This window comes from Bos indicus, chromosome 6, assembly GCF_029378745.1.
Source record: "Bos indicus isolate NIAB-ARS_2022 breed Sahiwal x Tharparkar chromosome 6, NIAB-ARS_B.indTharparkar_mat_pri_1.0, whole genome shotgun sequence".
Lineage (NCBI taxonomy): Eukaryota > Metazoa > Chordata > Mammalia > Artiodactyla > Bovidae > Bos > Bos indicus.
Window position 1 is genome coordinate 17,349,626 of NC_091765.1, and position 21,205 is coordinate 17,370,830.

The 21,205-nt window shown below is 41.6% G+C and overlaps 1 protein-coding gene across 2 annotated transcripts; it reads left to right on the forward strand.

Annotated features, from left to right (window-relative positions):
- The first annotated feature begins 430 nt into the window (after positions 1-430).
- ETNPPL (ethanolamine-phosphate phospho-lyase) lies at positions 431-20,225 on the forward strand. Of its 2 annotated transcripts, XM_019962322.2 has the most exons (13): positions 432-654; positions 3,313-3,431; positions 3,696-3,855; positions 6,131-6,205; positions 9,540-9,630; positions 10,676-10,792; positions 12,533-12,615; positions 13,420-13,645; positions 14,567-14,721; positions 15,335-15,424; positions 15,648-15,778; positions 17,348-17,415; positions 18,840-20,225. In XM_019962322.2, the coding sequence occupies exons 1-13, from the start codon at positions 599-601 to the stop codon at positions 18,960-18,962; spliced, it is 1,494 nt and encodes a 497-aa protein (XP_019817881.2). In that variant the 5' UTR covers positions 432-598; the 3' UTR covers positions 18,963-20,225. The 2 variants fall into 2 exon arrangements, with proteins under 2 accessions (XP_070647182.1, XP_019817881.2); XM_070791081.1 differs by lacking the exons at positions 3,313-3,431; positions 3,696-3,855 and having other exon boundaries at positions 431-654.
- Positions 20,226-21,205: the final 980 nt, after the last annotated feature.

A 21,205-nucleotide genomic window follows, 5' to 3' on the forward strand; every position in this document is an offset into this window, starting at 1 on the left:
AAAAGAAAGAAGGAAAGAAAGAAAAAAAAAAGGAGGTCTTCCCAAGTGGTCCAGTGGCTAAGACTCCCTGCTTTCGATGCAAGCGGCCCAGATCCTGCGTGCCACAACTAAGACTCAGTGCAGCCAAATAAATAAATAAATATTTTAAAAAGAGAGTGGGAAGGAGGGAATTCATAGGCAGAAAAGGAGGAAAGGCCATGGCGAGGCAGGCTTAGAAAAATAAAAGGCGAGTTAGGAGAACAACTATGGGGAGGGGAAGTGGGCAGCAGGGCGGGAAGGGAGCGAGTTAGCCTGGGGCAAGAGCGGAGGCGGGGGTGGGGGGTGGCGACTGAGTGGCTAGCCCAGGCACTGGCCAGGCGGGCACCAGGCGGAGGAGGGAGGAGGAGGGTGGGGCTTGGCGAAGGGCAAAGGCGGGGCAAGACTTAAAAGGGAGATGACCCCAGCGGGTTGACACCGACCTCGACCTCCGACGCCCAGGGCCAGGGGACCCAACACGGGAAAACAGGGAAGGGCCGCAGCTGAGGGCGTCCGCGGGCTCCGGACGCGGGCGCAGGGACTGGAGAGGGAAACCTCTGGGGGCGCCCGGCACCCTGCCACCATGTGCGAGCTGTACAGCAAGCAAGAGACCCTGGCTCTGAGGAGAAAACACATCGGGTAAGGGCTCCCCAGCCCAGAAGAGAGGCGCAGAGAGTGGGAATCACCAGGTCACCAGCGCAGGGAGCGGAGAGCCGAAGCGGGGCCGGGAGCTGGCTGGCTGGGGTCCCGCGGGGAGCGGCACCTGCCGCTTGCCCGCCGCACCTGCGTGCACGCGCCGCCGCCCGCGCCCCAGGGGGGCTCCCTTGCAGCCGGGTCCCGGGTAATCCCCGCGCTCTGCAGCCCGCGGCGAGGCTGAGGGCTGCGGGCTGGCTGGGGGAATTGACCATGAGGGTTGATAGCCACTGAAGAACACCGTTCCAGGGCTGGGCTCTGGAAGGGGAGAAGGGTAGTTCTCCGCCACGCTCACCTACTCGAAAGTTTTCCATAAGTATGAACTCTGAAATATTTTTGACGATGGCTATGAAAACTAATTCTGACAACTTTTGTTGAAAGCGAACTCTTCCTTCTTGCACGCTTCGTTAAGAAGTGAAAGGTTAATCTAGCCAGTGGAGGCGGGGGGTGGGGGGGGGGTGGGAAGCGTGGACACTTTTTAAAGGGTAAGATGCCCTTACTCACCTTGGTCTCCCCAGATGTGCCCGCACTACAACGTAAAGATGCAGGGTTCTCTCGGGTCTATTTTCGTTTTGCTCACATTAATAGTATAAACGACTTGGTGAGTGAGCGTACAGGACCCATACTTAAGTCAGACCTGGGCTCTGGTCCTAGAAGAGTGTCAAGTTACCTTGTGATCTCTGTCACATTAAATTCCTCTTCTATGAAAGTCTGAGTGGCAAGGTGGGAAGTACATTAACAAAAAGGCAAGGTCAAGTCCACAGTTTTCAGCCCACATTCATAAGGAAGAATTTTTCTGGATTTTAACTTGTAGTTAATAAACTAACAACTGAATTTGAACCAATAAGAAATTCTCATTAGTTTCACTTTAGCTGATGACACTTAATTTTAGGTATTTTAAAAATTTTATTACTTATTCACAATAATTACAGTACTTTCTAAACTGTTGTGTATCAATTTAATATGTAACTATTTACCCTCTAAACTACTCTAGTGCACATGGGAACATGTTTTCTGTGCATGCAAAGCCACCAAAATAAAACTATATTTTGGGAGCTTTTCTAGTGGTCCAGTGATTAGGACTCCTTGCTTCAAATGCAGGGAGCTTGGGTTCAATCCTGGTTGGGGAACTAGGATCCCACATTTCCTCATGGCATGACCAAAATAAAATAAATAAATAAATATAAATAATAATAATATATTTTGTTTAGTTTCTAAACATCCATGGAGCCAAGATCAGAAATGTTTGTAATGTTTTCATGTTGCTAAAACTTGTACTCCAGACAGCCACCAAGTAACCATAAATAGGGATGACATTTTATTAGACTCAAAAGAGTGGGTTAAAAGGTTAGAATAATAATTGGATCGTATTATTTAAGAATGGAAAATCTATTTGCTGCAGAACAAGAACCAATTAAAAGACATGAAAATGATCTGTAAAATCTCCTGCACACTATTTAACACTAAGTTATTTGTAGTAGCTTTTAGTGCTATTCATTTCTTTACAAGTAGGTTTGAGGGAGAGATTAGATGACAAGCAAGCTCTATTTTGGGCAATGGCATAAGACAGTCTTTTTTTTCTTCCAATTTTATTGGTATGTAATTGACATACGGCACTGTATTACGTTTGAGTTTCACAGCATAACGATTTGACTTACATCATGAAATGACTATCACAGTTTGGTGAACATCCATCATCCCATTAATACAAAATTTAAGAAATAGAAAATCCCCTAGGATTTGCTTTCTTAACAACTTTCGTATAAAACATACAGCAGTGTTATAATCAATCATGTTAAAAGGTAAGACACCCTTATCATGTTGTACATATAAATTATATCCATAGTACTTATTTACCTTATAAATGGGAGTTTGCACCTTTTGACTATACTCATCTGATTTCCCTGCCTCCCAGCTCTTCCCAAGAAGTGTAATCTCTTTTTTCTATGAGTTTATTTTGAAGCATGATTCACCTACAACACTGTGTTAATTCCTACTATACAATATAGCGATTCAATATTTCCATACATTTCAATTTGGTCACCGTGGTAAATCTAGTTACAATCAAGACAAAAATCTGCTTCCAAATTCTGGTTTTCTCTCTTATTGGCTTGAACCAAGCTTCTTAATTTTTCTGTGCCTGTTTTCTCACCTATAAAAGTGAGAATGATGATAACTCCTATTATATTATTGTTGGAAGGATTAAATGAGATAATATTTGTAATAGCTATCAGTTCTTAATATATAGGAAGGCTCAAAAAAAAAATTTTTTTTTCCTAGTTGAACAAAATTTCCCAAAGGAAAATTAGTTCTTGGTTTGTGTAATTAGAGCTGTCAGAGTTGATCCATGGGCCTCTAAAAAGTATTGTCAGATCGTGGCAAATTTAATATAACAAGCATAAGAAATGTGAGCAATGTCACGGATGGGGGGTTAAGGTAAAAGTTTCCAGGCTAATATGAAATTAAAAAAAAAAAATGTCACCTAGGTTGTGTTTTCCCTTTCTTTTATGTAATTGTAATTTTCCACCCATCGTGACCTTGACCGAGAAGGGCAAACACTGAGCAGTCCTACCAGACCAAAGTGTTTCCTTTCATTATTTCTAGGCCTTCATGCAAAGTTTTCTTTGCTGCGGATCCCATCAAAATAGTGCGAGCCCAGCGGCAGTACATGTTTGACGAGAAAGGTGACCAGTACTTGGATTGCATCAACAACGTTGCCCATGGTAATGTGCTGTCTTTGTTGTGCCTTGAAGGATACATTTATGGATTAAGGCAGCCTTGGCACCATTGATATTTGTCCCAGGATTTGCAGTGGCTGCAGTTCCTCAGCTGAACAGGGCCCTTAGTCCTAGGCTGGGAAAAGCTAGAACAAAATCTGGGAGAGGAACAGGATCAACTTTTCTTTTTTTTTGCTTCAGAATCTGCCTCACTTCCCAGGCATTTCGAATTGTAACTCATTTTGAGGACTTTTGTCTTTTAAATTTTAGTGGGACACTGCCACCCAGAAGTGGTCAAAGCTGCCCAGAAACAGATGGAACTACTAAATACAAATTCTCGATTCCTCCACGACAACATTGTTGAGTATGCCAAGCGCCTCTCAGCAACCCTGCCGGACAGACTCTCTGTTTGCTATTTTACAAATTCAGGGTAGGTTTCAAGGTTTTTCCAGCCATCCCCATTCCCATGAATCTCCTTGTTTCCTCTCTCACACGTCTTTTCTATTTTGATTGCTGGTGGAGTAGGAATACCTAAACAGGTTGCCTGAGACTCTTACTAATGACCCTGCATGGGGGACCTGATGTCCTGGTTCTTTCACTTGGGCCCACCAGCTCCTTGTAGATAAGATACCTTACATTGTGTTCCAAGGCTCTTGATGTAGCCTGTAAGTGCAGTCCCATGATTAACATGTGCGAGTCACTCAAGACTTTTTACTACCACGCTTCTTTGGTGATAGATGGGGAAGGTGCACCAGTAGGGATCCCTAAACATTTCCCCAGCACAAACACAAAGGAGGAAGGAATAAATTCAAGTGAATAGATGTGTTACAACTTTTAAATTCTGTAAATTCAAATGATTGTATCCCATTCTGTTGAATATTATGCAGACATTAAAAAGTATGTTTTGGGGGGAACTCCCTGGCAGCCCGGTGGTTTGGACTTCAAGCTTCCACTTCAGAGAGCCTGGGTTTGATTCCTGGTCAGGGAACTAAGATCCCACAAGCCGGGAAGTGCAGCAAAAAAAAAAAGTATGTTTTTGAAAATACATGTTTATAGACAGGTGAAAAGCTTACCTATTAGGAGGAAAGCTGTCTATACAACACAGACTCTTATTTTTTAAATGATATATATGTACATATATACTAAAACTAAAAGAGATTCTGTGATTCCTTTTCTTTCTGGCCATGCCTGAGGCTTGTGGAATCTTAGTTCCCCACCAGGGATTGAACCCAGCCCCCTCCAGTAGAAACTCGGAGTCCTAACCATCGGACTGCCAGGGGGCTTCCACACTTCTCTTTTCAATGAGGTATTCTAAAACCCAATTTATAACCAGAAAATTGTTCTTTTTTTTTTTTTCTTTGTAAAGAATTAAGACATGTTAGGATCTAATTTGTTGTTTTAAAGCATTCTTGCCTTCAGTGAATTAAATAGCGTAGTATTTGACTTTCCCTTCCAAAGAATCCTATGCTGTCAAAGAATGATTAGCCTTAAAGAGCACTGTCACCAAAGACTGGAGGTAACAGAGCCTGGAATAGTATTAATACAAAGAACATTCTGGAAGTTAACCAGGCTTCAGTCAACACTGGCTCTACCTCTTCGTAGCTGTGAGAACTTATCCTTGTTACTTAACCTCTCTGAGCCTTCACCCATAAAAAGATGACAATACTTGCCTTGAAGAGTAGTTATGAGAATCAGTATAAGTAAAACAGTATAATACCTGGCGCATGATAAACATGCCACAAAAGATTACTTTTCCACCTGTGTCTGAGTAGTATATCTAGACTCTCTACAGCAGATAGAAAGATTACGATCTTCATTTTTTAAAGTCTCGTTTATCCATCGATCTACTTATTTTTGGTGATGCTGGGTCTTCGTTGCAGCTTGGAGTTTTCTCTAGTTGAAGCGAGCGGGGCTGCTCTCCAAGTTGTGGTATGTGGGCTTCTCACTGGTGGCTTCTCTTGTTGCATAGCATGAGCTCCAGGTACACGGGCTTCAGTAGTTGCCGCAAGTGGGCTCAGTAGTTGTGGCCCATGGGCTTAGCTGCTCCTTAGCATGCGGGATGGAGAAGGAAATGGCAACCCACTCCAGTGTTCTTGCCTGGAGAATCCCAGGGACGGGGAGGACTGGTGGGCTGCTGTCTCTGGGGTCGCACAGAGTCGGACACGACTGAAGCGACTTAGCAGCAGCAGCAGCATGTGGGATCTTCCTGGGCCAGGGGTTGAACCCCTGTCTCCTGCACCAGCAGGAGGATTCTTTACCATTGTGGGAAGCCCTGATCTTCATTTTCCAGATAAGAAACTAATCAAGTATTAGGTCAGCACAACACGGTTCAGCGGCCCTCCGGTTAGTGGGACCTTAGACTCCGATTCCTCCCACTGAGATCACACTTAATATAGGTTTCTTGGGCTCCTCAAACTTAGTCACCTATGATATGGCTGAACGGGGCCAGAATTTGAAATAAGCAGTATATCCTTAATTTGTGCTGAGTTTCCACGTGCGTCTCATTCTTTTTTGAAGACATCTGGGGAACTTAGGAGGATGATGTGAGATGGCTGGCTGGGCAAGATTGAGGGGGAAAAGAGGACCTCAACTTATTTATTTATGCAGTTCTGTGTAGTTGAAATCCTCAACTTTGAAAATAGCATTTCAAAGGATTTTTAAAGAGCTTATGTCACATTGCTCCTCTCTCTCTACTATCTTAATAGATCGGAAGCCAATGACTTAGCCTTACGCCTGGCTCGGCAGTTCAGAGGCCACCAAGATGTGATCACTCTTGACCAGTAAGTCTTGGATACGAAACTTCTCAGCAGAAAGGTCCTTCCGAGATGAAAACACATTGATCCTATCTACACTAATACCAGAAGTAGGTACAGAGGAGGCTGGATGGCACAAGGATTTTTTTTTTTTTTATTATGTTTAAGATTTCAAGGCCAACTCTGGCCTAGAGAACACTTAATTCTTTCCAAGCACCTGGAGGCTCTTTTGGGTCCTGTGGTCATGGTCTCATGGGCTTTGTATGAATTAGAATTTACTTTCACACATTAACTATTTACTGAGCCACTGCAATGTGATTATCCATGTAATTGATTTAAAAGACAGTAATTTAGAGCAAATTTTAATGACTACAAGCAGCCAAGTTTAAAAAAAAAAGGGGGGGGGGTTTGGCTACATTGTACAGCATGCAGGATCTTAGTTCCCCCACCAGAAATCAAACCCAGACTTCCTGCATTGGGAGCAGAAGTCTTACCCACTGGACTGCCAGAGAAGTCCCAAATTCATTACAATTTGACAACTTCTATCTTAACTGAGATTTTTTTTTTTAATTGTTTCTGCCTGCCCACCCCACTAATCTCGCACACAGGGTTGAACTGAACATGCACCTCATTTCTTGCCCATCTATAGGGCTTCTCTTGTTTTATGTGTTGGTTGATGTAGTCATTCTCTATTGTGACTGCAGCAAATTATCACAAACAGTGGTTTAAGCAACATGAATTTATTCTCTTACAGTTCTGGAGGTCAGATGTCCAAAATGGGCCTCACTGGGCTGCAAGTTAGGTGGCAGTAGGGCTGCAGTCCTAGAGACTCTAGGGGGAAATGTGTTGCCTTGCCTCCAGCTTCTAGAGGCTGCCTGCCTTGCTTGGCTTTGGGCCCCTTCATCCACCTTCAGAGCCAGCCATGCCATCACTCCAGCCCCTGCTTCCATCACATCCCTGTCTCTGACCACCATCCCCCTGCCACCTTCTTTCACTTATAAAGACTTTTGTAATAACATTGGCCCCTGCAGGATTATCACTCCATTTCATGATGCTTAATCACATCTGCAAGGCCCCCTTTGCCATGTAACATATTCTCAGGTTCTGAGGATTAGAACGTGGGCATCTTTGGGGAGGGCAGGCATGATGCTGCCTATCACAGAATGGACACTGACTGCTCTCTATGCCCAGCTACCACAGGCAGCACTGCAGTAAGCACCCTTAGACATGTGCCCTTATGGACCTTTCTGAGGATCTCTTAGGAATAAGCACCCAGAAACAGGATTGCTAGGCCATAGGGATACTGTAAACATTATTGATTTGACTAAATGCTGTCAGGTCGGTCTCCAGAGTGGTTGAAACACTCTACCCAGTGCATGAAATGTTCCATTTCCCCATATCCTGGGCAAAGCCTGAGAGGATTGTGCCTTTTTTTCCTTTAATAGTTTCTGGTCTAATAAGTATAAAATAATATCAATGTTGTTTGTATTTGCAATTTTCTAATTATGAGATTGAGTATCTCTTCATATACTTATTGTACATTTGTGACTCCCCTTCTGAGAATTAGCTTCACTGGTGGCTCAGATGGTAAAGAATCTGCCTGCAATGAGAGAGGCCAGGTTCGATCCCTGGATTGGGACGATCTCTTGGAAAAAGAAATGGTAACCCACTCCAGTATTCTTGCCTGGAGAATCCAATGGACAGAGGAGCCTGGCGGGCTATAGTCCATGGGGTTGCAAAGAGTCAGACACAACTAAGCGACTGACCCACTTTTTTTCGAGAATTATCTGCTTATATTCTTTACCCAGTTTTTCTACTGGGATTCCCATCCTTGTTTTTGTGGTTGCATGCATAGACTGGATCAGAGGATCTCAGCGTGGACTGTGTTTTAGAAATACCTGGGGAAATGTTCTTTTTATAGTGCCAGTCAGTGCCCAGGCCCCACCCCAGACCAGTTAAAGAGAGTCTCTAGAGGCAGAGTCCAGAAACCAAGTTTCCCAAGTGATTCTTTATGCACACAGACCATTTTGGAAGTTAGCCTCTTTTATTTGAGACATTACAAATATTTTTTCCCAATCTATCACCTGCCTTTTAACTTTGTCTATGACATCCATCTACCCCAAAAAATTTTGATTGAATCCAAGAGTTTGCATTTTCTTCCTATGGTTTGGTTTTCTAAGTTTTGTTAAAATCTTTCCCCCATACATACCCATCACCATCCCTCAGATCACAAAGATGCTCTTCATTTTCTTCTACTGTCTGTAACTGCTCCTCAATTAACTCCACCTAGAGGCCATTGTGTTGCCATTTACGTATGGCTGAGCTTGCTTCTGTCCCAGTCATAACTTTGTCCTTATTCCAATACCATACTAATTTCATTGTTATCGCTTTGTAGGATGTTTTAATCTATGGTAGAGGAAGTACTCCCTCTTTGCTTTATCTATTCATGGGCCTTTTATAATTTCCAGAGAGAGACAGAGCCTGTTATGTGCTGGCACAGAAAGAGAGATATCAACATTTGATCTACTGTGTGTGTGCACGCGCTCAGACACTTAGTCATGCCCGACTCTTTGCAACCCCATGGAGATTCTCCAGACAAGAATACTGGAGTGGGATGCCATTTCCTCCTCCAGGGGATCTTCCCAACCCAGGGATCAAACCCCTGTCTCTTATGTCTCCTGCATGAACAGGCAGATTCTTTACCACCATCACCACCTGGGAAGCCCTTATAACTTCCAGTCTCCTGATTATATATATCTTGGAAGAAAAAAACATTCAGGGGAATAGCATAACCACCTGATTTTAAGTGAAAGAAAGGAATTTCACAACCTTAGGAAGAACTAAGTTCGATCACCTCTCAACCTTAGTTCTTTTTGAAAAAACCTCCTATTCCTTACCAATTTGCATTTGTTCAAAATGTGCTATTGGACATCCTTTAGAAACCATCCTAAACAGAAACACAGCCCATTTTATGATATAAATTTGTTAAAATTTACTAGAATATAACTATAAAATGCATTTAAAGAATACGTACATCTGATATTTCTCATGAAACTAGAGAAAATAATATTTTATACTTAATCTAATTTAGCAGAGCTAATACAAGCCAAAGAAATTAAGCTTTTTTCTGGCTAAAAACTGCCTACAAGGATACATACTTGGCTTTCTATGTGTTTTATTGCCTGAATCAGGAGAGCTGGACAAATTAATGGCCAGTCCTACCATGAAAAATAGGATTCCATATAGTTAAATCTGGCACCAATGTTGAGATTCTCCCTGGATGATACGCAATACTATTTTTCACATCCTGGAAGAGCATCCTGCTTTGAATGATGTTGGTTACCATTTCTTTTTGTTTCAGCGCTTACCACGGTCACCTATCATCTTTAATTGAGATCAGTCCATATAAATTTCAAAAGGGCAAAGATGTCAAGAAAGAATTTGTGCATGTGGTAAGTATCTTGGAATTCAAGAATCAGAATGTTACTACTGGAAGAGTGCCCAGTGATAATCCAGACCAATCTTTGCATTGAAATGAAACCACGAAAAAGGAAACCAAGATACAGAGCTGTTATATGACTTGCTAAAAGTCAGAGAGCTAATGACAAGATGTGGGTTACAATCCATTGATGAGTACCATACAAATCAGTACAGTGGTAGTGACAGCTGTTATTCACAGCTCTTATTTTATTTTTCTTGCCCCTGGATCTTCAATTACTTTTTCTATCACTGAAGCCAATTTGAAACTCAGAATTGCATCAGGTGTGTATGACTGTCTTAAAATTACTCTATGCTAAATTATTATGTAAATTTATTAAGTCAAATAAATATTAAATGAAAGAAAATAAAGAAACCAAGTTGTTGAAGCAGTAAAACTCATTTGGCCTAATTAAGGATCAGTGGACATTTTTAAGAGAATCATGAATACATTTTTTCAAAATTTTAAGATCTGAAATTACTCCTAAAGCACTCTGAATTTCTGAATGATTACAATTTGCTATATAGTTGGTAAGTGCTGGTTTATTTTCTTCTTCTTTTTTAAAAATATTTCTTGGCCTCATCAGACAGCACATAGGATCTTAGTTCACCTACCAGAGATCGAACCCATACCTCCTGCTTTGGAAGCTCAGAGTCTTAACCACTGGACCACCAGGGAGGTCCCTATTTTCTACATAGAACAGTTAGTACAATTTCCATTCATTGAAATTTTCAAATAACATAATCACATTTGTTGTTTGAATTGCCCCTTATGTGATCAGGGATGCAATTTTGACTTCCAAGGGCCTAGAAGTAAATCCAAGCTCCTGTTCACAATGCAAAGATTTCAAGTGTCACTGAATTCAGAAATGTTAAGGAAAAAGAGCAGAAGAACCTCAAGTCACATAAATCCATAGGTCACCTTTCTATTATGCTCTTGTGGGGAAATACCCTTTCTTAAAAGCTCATTTGTCCAGGAGAAAGATCATGAGAAACTGTTATATCTTTTGATGTTTTCAGGCACCAGCTCCAGATACTTACAGAGGAAAATACAGAGAAGACCATGCAGACCCGGCCAGTGCTTATGCAGATGAAGTGAAGAAAATTATTGACGAAGCTCATAACAGCGGAAGGAAGGTTTGTATTTGCAGCTTTGGAAACACGTTAACATCTTTCATAAAATAGATTGAAATTATCACGATACACTAGAGAGGTGGAAAAGGATTAGACGGCAAATCCTTTCTGTTCTTCTCTGGTTACATTTTCACTTAGTTCATATATCAAAAAATGCATTATTGTAGTCATGCCTCTAAGACTATTTTTATTTATCCTGGAAATGTAATTATTGTACCTGTTTCAGAACTGGTGGTCAGATTCTAACCTTCCCAGTGGGATGCAGACTCTGGTGCAAAGGGATAGGAGGAGAGAATTAAGAAAGGTGATAGCCCATGGACAGAACATTCCAAATGAGAGTAACATGAGGGGCTAACATAAGGTGAAGAGGCAGGGTAGCCCCAGGGCCTCAGGATCAATGCAGGCTCCTGGACCCTGGGAGCCTTAGTTTTCCCTAGGATTGGTTCAGCTTTCCTGAAGGTGCTGAGCCTGGGTAAGACCAAGCAGGAAAATGCTCTTCCAATCTGTGTCTGCACTTTTTTTTTTTAATCTTCATTGAATTTATTACAATATTTCTTCTGTTTCATGTTTTAGTGTTTTATTTTGTTTTGTTTGGCTGAAAAGCATGTGGAATCTTAGCTCCCTCCCTGGGGATAGAACCCTCACTCCCTGTATTGGAAGGTGAAGTCCCAGCCACTGGACTGCCAGGGACATCCCGGGGTCTGCACTTCTAAAACAAACCAAAATCCTACCGAGTAGGAAGAGCTTTTGTTTTCTCAGCCCTTCACTCTACCATCTTCCACCTTCAGCCTAATGTTAAATTCTCAACCCACGTAGGGGTTACTTACATGAAGTTTTAATGTGATTTGACATATGCTTTGCCTTTAAATTGATTTATGGCATCAATATGGCAATTTAAAAAACTTATTAATTGAGAGAAAAATGAAGACTTTGTGTTTTCCAGTTCAAGTATTTTTATCTTAATGACTGGAGAGTCATTTGCCTTTCTTAGCTATTTTCTTCTTTTTCTTCCTAACCCATTCATTTTTCATATCTTAAAAGAGGTAGTCTAGAGTAGAACCTTGGTTCCCTTGTATGTTTGTTTTTAATTGAAGTATAGTTGATGGCTTGACTTCTTATCTCATACTATTTCCATGCTTCCTCTGAATTTAGTGATTTTTTTATTCTCCTTTCTTAGCCTCTAGACCATTTCCTCTGCAGGTCTATGGTGAATTGCCTACGTTGGTCAAGTTGTAAGCCTGGTTCAGGGCAAGAACCAGAAAGAGAGCCCAGTAACTAAGGTCTGTGACCACAGGTCACCTTCTCACCTCCCTGGTGAAAAGTCCAGACTCGGGCAGTCCTAATTCAACAAGTTGAGTAAATAGGCATTACAGTGATATGTTTGCAACCTGGGTGATTTTGTAGAGGCTCGTATCAAAGACTGATCAAGATATCCGTCTTATTCAGTTGATCCTACTGCAAACACTGCATTTAAATTAATTATGGAGAGATGGAAGGCACCTTTTCCACCATTTCTAGTGGTAGTTTCATAAGAAACCTAAAATTTCAGAAACTAATGCTTCAGATCACTTGTTTTTCCAGCATGAACATCTTTTCTTTTTAATCAAATGGCCAATTTGCCTCTTGCCAGGGGTCCATTCCCAACCATGTTTAAGTCACCCTCTCTATAAGAAGTCCTTTTTTTTTTTTAGGGGGTACGGGAGGGGGACCGAATGGACTTTGACCCCATCTTCTCTTGTATAGATTGCTGCCTTTATTGCTGAATCCATGCAGAGTTGTGGCGGACAAATAATTCCTCCAGCAGGCTACTTCCAGAAAGTGGCAGAGTATGTACTTGGGCATCTTTGGTCAAACAGAAGGAACTGTGACAGTTCCGCAGGGTCATCTGGTTGTTCTCGAAGTATGGAAGTACTTCCCATTGTTGTTTAGTAGCTGAGTCATGTCAAACTTTTTTGCGACCAACTGTAGCCCACCAAGCTCCTCTGTCCATGGGATTTCCCAGGCAAGAATCCTGGAGTGGGTTGTCATTTCCTTCTCTAGGGGATCTTCCCAACCCAGGGATCGAACTCAAGTCTCCTGCACTGGCAGGCAGGTTCTTTACTGCTGAGCCACCAGGGACTAGATGGTAAATAGCCACTTCGGAGTGCCTGCCACCCAGGACTCCTGGAACTCCTCACCTTCCAAGATCCCAGCTAATAAAGGGTTTGAACACAGTCTAGCCGGGGGGTCCTTGTGGGCTCTGCCCCACTTTACCCACCCGGCATCCTCTCTGATTGATTGGTGTCCAAGCTTTGCTGATTAGTAAAAAATTGAAGACTAACTCTGCTAACATTACTTTTTGTTCACTTTTTTCTCTTGCCACTTAAAATACTGCAGTAGAGCCTACTTTAAGCAGCACAAACCCAAACAACATAAACTATATCTTATCTGGAAATGACGTGATTATATTTCAAAGTCAATGACATCACATAGATGTCATTGGGGATTTGAGCACTGAAATGTTTTTAACAAAGATTACAGACTTCAGGTTAACACCATTCTTTTTAAGTCCTCAATAATCCGAATCTTGAAGGGAGGATATGGGGGCTGTCAGTGACCTGAAGGCATCATGCTGCCCTTTTGCTTTTCAGATATGTCCGTGGAGCAGGAGGTGTGTTTATAGCTGATGAAGTTCAAGTAGGCTTTGGCCGAGTCGGGAAACATTTCTGGAGTTTCCAAATGTTTGGCGAAGACTTCGTTCCAGACATAGTCACAATGGGAAAACCAATGGGCAATGGGCATCCAATGGCATGCGTGGTAACAACCAAAGAAATTGCAGAAGCCTTCAGTGCCTCTGGGATGGAGTATTTCAACACGGTAAATTTTGACCTCCCATTTTAATGCTAAGAGGGAAAAATTCTGTGTGTTCTTACATTTCTTTCCAATGTAATAAAGAATAAATCTCACTGTTGCCAGCTAATGACCCCAGAACCGAAGCCAGACTTTGATCTAACCATATTTTATTCTGTTTGGCACAATCCTCCTTGTATTTTTTATTGTATCTTTCCCCTTTCTAAAATGTTCCTATTGATTGTTCCAGTGATAGATGGATGCCCTGGTAAACTCTAGAGGTTATGATATTTCATTAACAGATGATATGATCTTTTTTTGTTTTGTATCACACTTCTCAAAACACATCTGAAGTGTTTAGATGATTCAGTACTATAAATATTATATGGCTGTCATAGGAGATAGTAACTAAATTTCCATCTTTGGGAAATTTTATTTCCTTGATTTTGCCCCCAAAAGTTGTAAAATTCTCAAGTTTGGAAAGATTGTTATAGTTTGTGCAATATGTGTAATAGGACTTGTTGCAGCTAAAACTCAGAATCAAAATCTAGGAACATAAATTATTTGGAGAAAATGTCATTTTTTGGCTTTTTTTTTTTTTTTTTTTTCACACAGATATTCAAGTGCTGCAATCCACATCCTTCTAACTAAACCACACTCTGAAATCCTTAATTCCCAACACAATATCTGTGTTTGGTTTGGATGAACTTATACATTCTCCAGTAGTCCTTCATACCAGTTATGTAGCATATATATAATTTAGAATTATATTCTCAATCCTGAATGAATAGAATTATGCTATATTCTAAACTTAAAAAACTAATATCACAAGGGAAAATTTTATTGAAATTATATCTTTACTTGCTTAAATATGAGCCAGATTTCTCATAGATGAAGCAACAGCATGAATTCAACTAGTCTGTTTTCTCATTTATCTTTTTTCTGCAGTATGGAGGAAATCCAGTATCTTCTGCTGTTGGTTTGGCCGTCCTGGATGTAATAAAAAATGAAGACCTTCAAGGAAATGCCACAAGAGTAGGGAATTATCTTACTGACTTACTGAATAAGCAGAAGACTAAACATACTTTGATAGGAGACATCAGGTATGTTTATCAAGGAATTGTAGTTATTTGTATGTCCAAATGAATATTGGTGAGCTTATAAATTTAAAATAAATTACACAAAACCAAATCTAGAAAACACTGAAAAAACGTTTTTCATTCAGTACCCAGATATATCACTTTCAACTTTTGGGTATATATCTTTCCTGACTTACACTTTTTTAAAAAAAATTAAGCCAGGATAATTTCAACAGCTAGAAGATGAAAAGAAGAACCTTAAAGTAACTCTATATGATCTATGAAAAAATAATTTAAATGACATCTAAGAAACATCACTATTTTTCATATATGTATTTACCATCATTGATGTAATATGAAACTAAATAGTATAAGATTGTTTTTAAGCCTTTTTTTTTTTTTTTTGCAATTATGTGATGAAAAAAAAACTGGATTACAAAAACTAATTTTAGAAACTAAGGAGTCCTGTGGACACTGGATTGGTATCATGGATTAATTAGAACTAGTAACAACTACCTTTAAAGAGACTCATATTCAGCCTCAAATCAAACTTGAGTTTGACAACTGTGTTAATTTTTTGTGACAATGTGGTGCTTGATAGAGTATATGTCAAGTTTCCTTTCTTTATCTCCCTCAGGGGCGTTGGCCTTTTTATTGGGATTGACTTAGTGAAGGACCATCAGCAAAGGACCCCCGCCACAGCAGAAGCTCAACACATCATCTACAAGTAAACCACCCCTCACCTGTTTGGTATCTCAGCTTGAATGCTGTCCACCCTCTTGAATGTTTTTACTTCCTCTCTTCTCCCTGAATACGGAAAGTTTAAGACTCTTGCAATTACAAACGTGACTTCTTACATGCATATACTAAATTGCTGTCTGTTCACATCATTCTGAAATCATCTTAGTTATTGCTTGTATGCACTCACATGTATTTCCTGCACTAATTAGGATGAAAGAAAAGCGAGTGCTTCTCAGTGCCGATGGACCTCACAGAAACGTCCTTAAAATAAAACCACCTATGTGCTTCACTGAGGAAGATGCCAAGTTTATGGTGGAACAACTTGATGGTATTCTAACAGGTCTGTCCACAGATCTTTAAATAAGATGCCCCCCACAACTCCATCCTGGTCATATACGACAGTGCATCTTGCTGTCCATGGTAGAAGTGAAGGAGGGTGGAAATGACTGTATAAATTTATATTATCATTTATTTTCACTTTAAAAAAATAATTGCATGTCTTCATTGTACCACAAACCACAGATGTTGCAGTGTAACAGTCTTTGAGCTTTATACCCTGAAAATACTTGAAATGTTGTTAATAAAACTTATAGGCTATAGGTTAACAGTTATTTGCTATTCCCTGACTCATTTGACTTTGTGCTTCACTTATTGCAATTTCATTTTTGAGGATTTGTTCATCATTCAGAATTATAGCCTGTCATAGGAATTAATCTTTTTTGACCTCTGTTAAATAATGAGGTTGGGCTTCCCAAGTGGTGGTGGTGCTGCTGCTGCTGCTAAGTCGCTTCAGTCGTGTCCAACTCTGTGCGACCCCATAGATGGCAGCCCACCAGGCTCCCCCATCCCTGGGATTCTCCAGGCAAGAACACTGGAGTGGGTTGCCATTTCCTTCTCCAATGCATGAAAGTGAAAAGTGAAAGTGAAGTCGCTCAGTAGTGTCCGACTCCTAGCGACCCCATGGACTGCAGCCCACCAGGCTCCTCCATCCATGGGATTTTCCAGGCAAGAGTACTGGAGTGGGGTGCCATTGCCTTCTCCCCAGGTGGTGCTAGTGGTTAAGAATTCACCTGCCAATGTAGGAGACACAAGAGATGCAGGTTTGATCCCTAAGTTGGGAAGATCCCCTGAATTAGGAAGTGGCAATCACTTGCCTGGAGAATCGCAATGGACAGAGCAGCCTGGTGGGCTGCCATCCATGGGGTCACAAAGAGTTGGACACAATTGAGTGACCGAGCATACACATTAAATAATTAGGTTAATTTATTTTTCATAAATTGAGATTAGCTAAGTAAGGGAGCAATGTAAAACCATACTGAAAAACATAAAGCCCTTTCAAATGTTGGAGCTTTTAGGTATATTTTTAAGATTTTACTTCTCTGCTCCCACTCAGCCTCTTGGGGTTGGGATAAGGCTGATAAGCCAGGAATCAGTGCAGTATACAAAATAGATCATTAATATTGGAAAGTTGAGAGGCAGCCCCAAGTTATTTGTAATACGGTCACTGTCTTTGGACTAAGAGACGCCCAAACCTGGCCAGCAGTCCTCACACACCTGTTTCCTCTGGTCCCTTGAAGGCCAGGTGGATCAGAGTACATGTTGGGACAAATGTCACTATTACTTAAAATTCAGCTCAGAGCCTGAACATTTTTAGCAGTGGGTCTGGACAATTCTTTTAACAATGTGAATGAGACGGAGCCAATGCAGGCTGAGAGTCACGTGTAATGGTGAAATGCTGCAAAAAAGTTGAAGAGAAGTGATTTTAAAACACGTGGACCTCTCTGTTTTTCTCTAGTAAGAGTATCCCTGTAGTTACCAAAATGGGTTTTTTGTTTTTCTTAAGGATTTTTTAAAATGTCTTATGTTTATGTTTTATTTTTTTTTTCCAATCTTATCTACCTTGATGAAGGTTTAGAAGAAGCCACTGGAGCTGAAACTGAGAGTGGGATCTCTAAGAATACTCCTTGCAGAGCCAAGGTAAGAGTCACTTGCTTAATATTTAAGGGAAAAGTTTAAAATTGGAGAAATTTGATAAAAAGGAATGCAAATGTTTTAAAATTGTACAGTGACTTTTAGAACAAACCCACCTTTGCTACAGTTGGCTTACTGTTGCAATTCTGAGTGCACAATTAAATTCCAAGGCAAGTGTCATGCCACTTGACATCTATAAAAGCAAACAACCATTTTTACAGGGTCATTCCCATGCTGAAAATAATCATAATAACCTTCAGGCTTGCAAAGAGGGCCTTCAAAATATAGAGAGAGAGGATAGCAAATGTCCTGAACTCCTTCCTGTTTTTCTGAGTGATGCTTGATACTGCTTCGAAGTCCCACATCCCACTTCTTAATCAACAAAAGCTTCGGCGGTGTGACTTCAAAATGCCAGAGTTCGATTGTCCATTGAATTAAAGTAGAAACTTCGACTGGCAACAGGGCCTGGGAACTGTCTGGCGCTGAGTGGCCTAGTTTCTGCATTTGATGTGCTGCCAGCAGAGGGCTTCCCCATTCTCTCCCCAAGCTCCCCAGGCTGTAAGAAAGGGCTCCCCAGGTCGGGAAACAGAAAGGCAAAACCTTGAGAGTCTCTGTTGCATAATCTGTTATTTGTTTATGACTCTGACGCATAAAGGAACCCTCGGTACCTCGAGTCTGCCTACACATCGAGTGTAGTCAGAAAAGCCCTTTCCCTGAGTGAAAAGCATGAGGCCCTTTGAATGAGGGCATATGATCGGCTCACAGGGTGCTTCTGTTTCTTGGTGTAACACAAACCAATGCTAGGGATCAGCTCCCCTCTGCTGTGTGAGAGTCGCATAGAGAGTCTGGGGCAGAATCACGGCTGTCTGAACCTAGCAAGTTTTGGAAAGTGCTCAGACCCTCAGTTGTGTCTGACTCTTTGCAACCCCATGGACTGTAGCCCACCAGGCTCCTCTGTCCGTCTTCTGGCAAGAATATTGTAGTGGCTTGCGATGCCCTCCTCCGGGGGATCTTACCAACCCAGAAATGGAACCAGTGTCTCTTTCGTCTCCTTCATTGGCAGGTGGATTCTTTACTACTAGCACCACCAGGAAGCCTATAAGCATTGAAAAGGAGCTTATTGAAAAGGGACTCTGAAAAAAGAGTTCCCCCACCAGAAATGCCACTGTGGAGCTGGCAAAGTTAGCATGCCTTTCTGAGTTTGGCTTGGACTCCCAGATTTTAGGTTGCTATTACATTTCTGGTGTCTGTGGAAGGTAGTAATCGGGGTTAGCGAGGAACAACGCCCTAACACAGCACTCCTGTGCTGTGCTGTGCTGCTTTTGTGTTCTCCCACACGCCGCATTCCTGTGGGGTCAGCTCTGCGGAGGCTGGAGGCTGGGCGCGTTAGCAGTGGGCTGCCCTCTGGAATTTGTTCGCTTGTCTTACAGATGCCCAAGGAAGCACAGTCAGAATTGCTCAGAGACAGCAGCCTGGAATCCAGAGAAAATCCCAGCCAAAAGAGAAATGGATTGTGCACAGATTCACTGCTCAGCAAGAGGCTCAGGACGTGAGAGATGAGCGTTTTACAAGATAAATGTCCGGAGTTACAGAGGATGAGTGCAGATAGTCCCTTCTGTTAAAGCTCTGTTGTACCCTCTGAAAGAAATGTTTGCATTTACTCAGAGGTATAAAGTCAGTGAGTCATAAGATTAATCCAAATGATAATCGAACCATGTCAAGACTATTAGTTCAGCATTTAGCCTATTAATTCCTTACTTGAGATTTCTGCAAGTACTTCCTTTATTCTACTCAATTTAAGCTTCAAATGAAATATTTATTAAGTTGACAGTTTTACTTCTGATGTTTTAATCTTTGACATGACAGAGTAAAGTACAGTAGGTTCCTGAACTTTGGAGACTTAGTGCCTTAAAATATTGAATTCTTTAATGATTTAATTTATAAATATTTATGGCTATAATAAAATAAAAGATGATAAGAACCAAAAAAAATTTTTTTTTGACTAGAGAAGTATGTACTGTTCTTTCTCGGAGAATCATAGAGTTGGGTGGTAAAGTCAAAAGCCATTTGGGGAAAAATCACATAGCAAATGTGAAGAAGGGAATGAATAATCTGGACTCTTGTTGGGGAACTAGGTTAATCGTGATCCTCTGGGGATGAGGGCACAGGTGCAGAGGCCAGACAAGGAGTAGACACAGAAACACTTAAACATGGAGCTGGAGCAGTAGCCAGAGCACCACATTCACCTCGGCTCTGGCTAATCAGACTGTCATCTTGGCAAGTCACTTAGCTACTAGATGAGAAATTAACTTTGCAAGCAATCCTCTTCTCCTTCTCATCCAGCCTATCAACCCTGACACACAGAGAGATCTTCAAGAATCTCTTCCTTAAATGTGCAAGTGCCATGAGACTTGGAGGCTTGTGTGAGTACTGACCTGGAAGAAATTTGACTTTTAGCCTTGACTTCTTATTATTTCTCAATTGCCCTCCTAACAGTTATTAAGCTTTGTATGTTGGGTTTTTTTGGGGGGAAGCGTTCTTTGTTTTGGGGTTGTGCCTCATGACTTGTGGGATCTTAACTGCCCAACCAGGAATTGAACACTACTTGGGCCCTGGTAGTGTGGTAGTGGAAACACAGCACACTAACCACTGGACCGCCAGGGAATTCCCTGTGCATTGGTTTTTGTTCTATAAAGATGAGTTAAATAATTTTGCTATGGCCGTTTCATGATAGCTGAGAAAGATGTTGGGGGGGAAATTAAATGTAAAAAGCTTCCTTTATGAGTTGACCATAATAAAATGCTGTGAAAATGCAAGGTCTTGTTGTTAAAATAGTTTCGTCTCCTAAATGTATAATTGACTATGGGTCTGAGCTGGATTGCACCAAGATTGATTCCCAGGTAGAGAGGAGAAAGCATGAAGGTCTCTGTGGTTTGCTTCTATGAAACCAAGGTTAATTCCAAGACCGTTAGACCTTTTACAGCACAGGTCAGTACTCCTGGGAACACTCCTTGTGTGCTGAGAAAGTACTTGTCTCCTTGAAAGAAACTGTTTCCGTCTCTGCCGCCTTGGCCACCCTGCTCATGTGCCATTATGCCTATTGTGGGGGTGGCTAATGTCCAAGTGTCTGATGTCAACCGGCCAAGTCATTTTGTCTATTTGGTTGTTCAGCCTTCTTCTGTTAGTGGATGCTTTTTGGTGGACATGAACATGTGACACAGAAAATCTTAACCTGTGGTTTTTATTCCATATATTCATTCATATGCCTCTTCCCAACACCTCCTTTTGCCACACACTTTCTAATTCTTTCAGGCTCCTGACCAGCCATGCAACCACTCCCCAGTGCTCATGATTTCACATATATGCTTGCTTTTTTTTCCCCACGGGACATTGAAGACCAGGTGCACCTTTCAAAGTTCTAGCACTGGGAAGATCTTCCCTGGCCGAGTGTGCCAAGCACTGGGCCATCATTCACTTTACTGAAGTGATAGATCCCTGATTCTTCATAGGGTTTACTGCTGCTGCTAAGTCACTTCAGTCGTGTCCGACTCTGTGCGACCCCAGAGACGGCAGCCCACCAGGCTTCCCTGTCCCTGGGATTCTCCAGGCAAGAACACTGGAGTGGGTTGCCATTTCCTTCTCCAATGCAGGAAAGTGAAAAGTGAAAGTGAAGTCGCTCAGTCGTGTCCGACTCTAGCGACCCCATGGACTGCAGCCTACCAGGTTCCTCCGTCCATGGGATTTTCTAGGCAAAAGTACTGGAGTGGGGTGCCATTGCCTTCTCTGCTTCATAGGG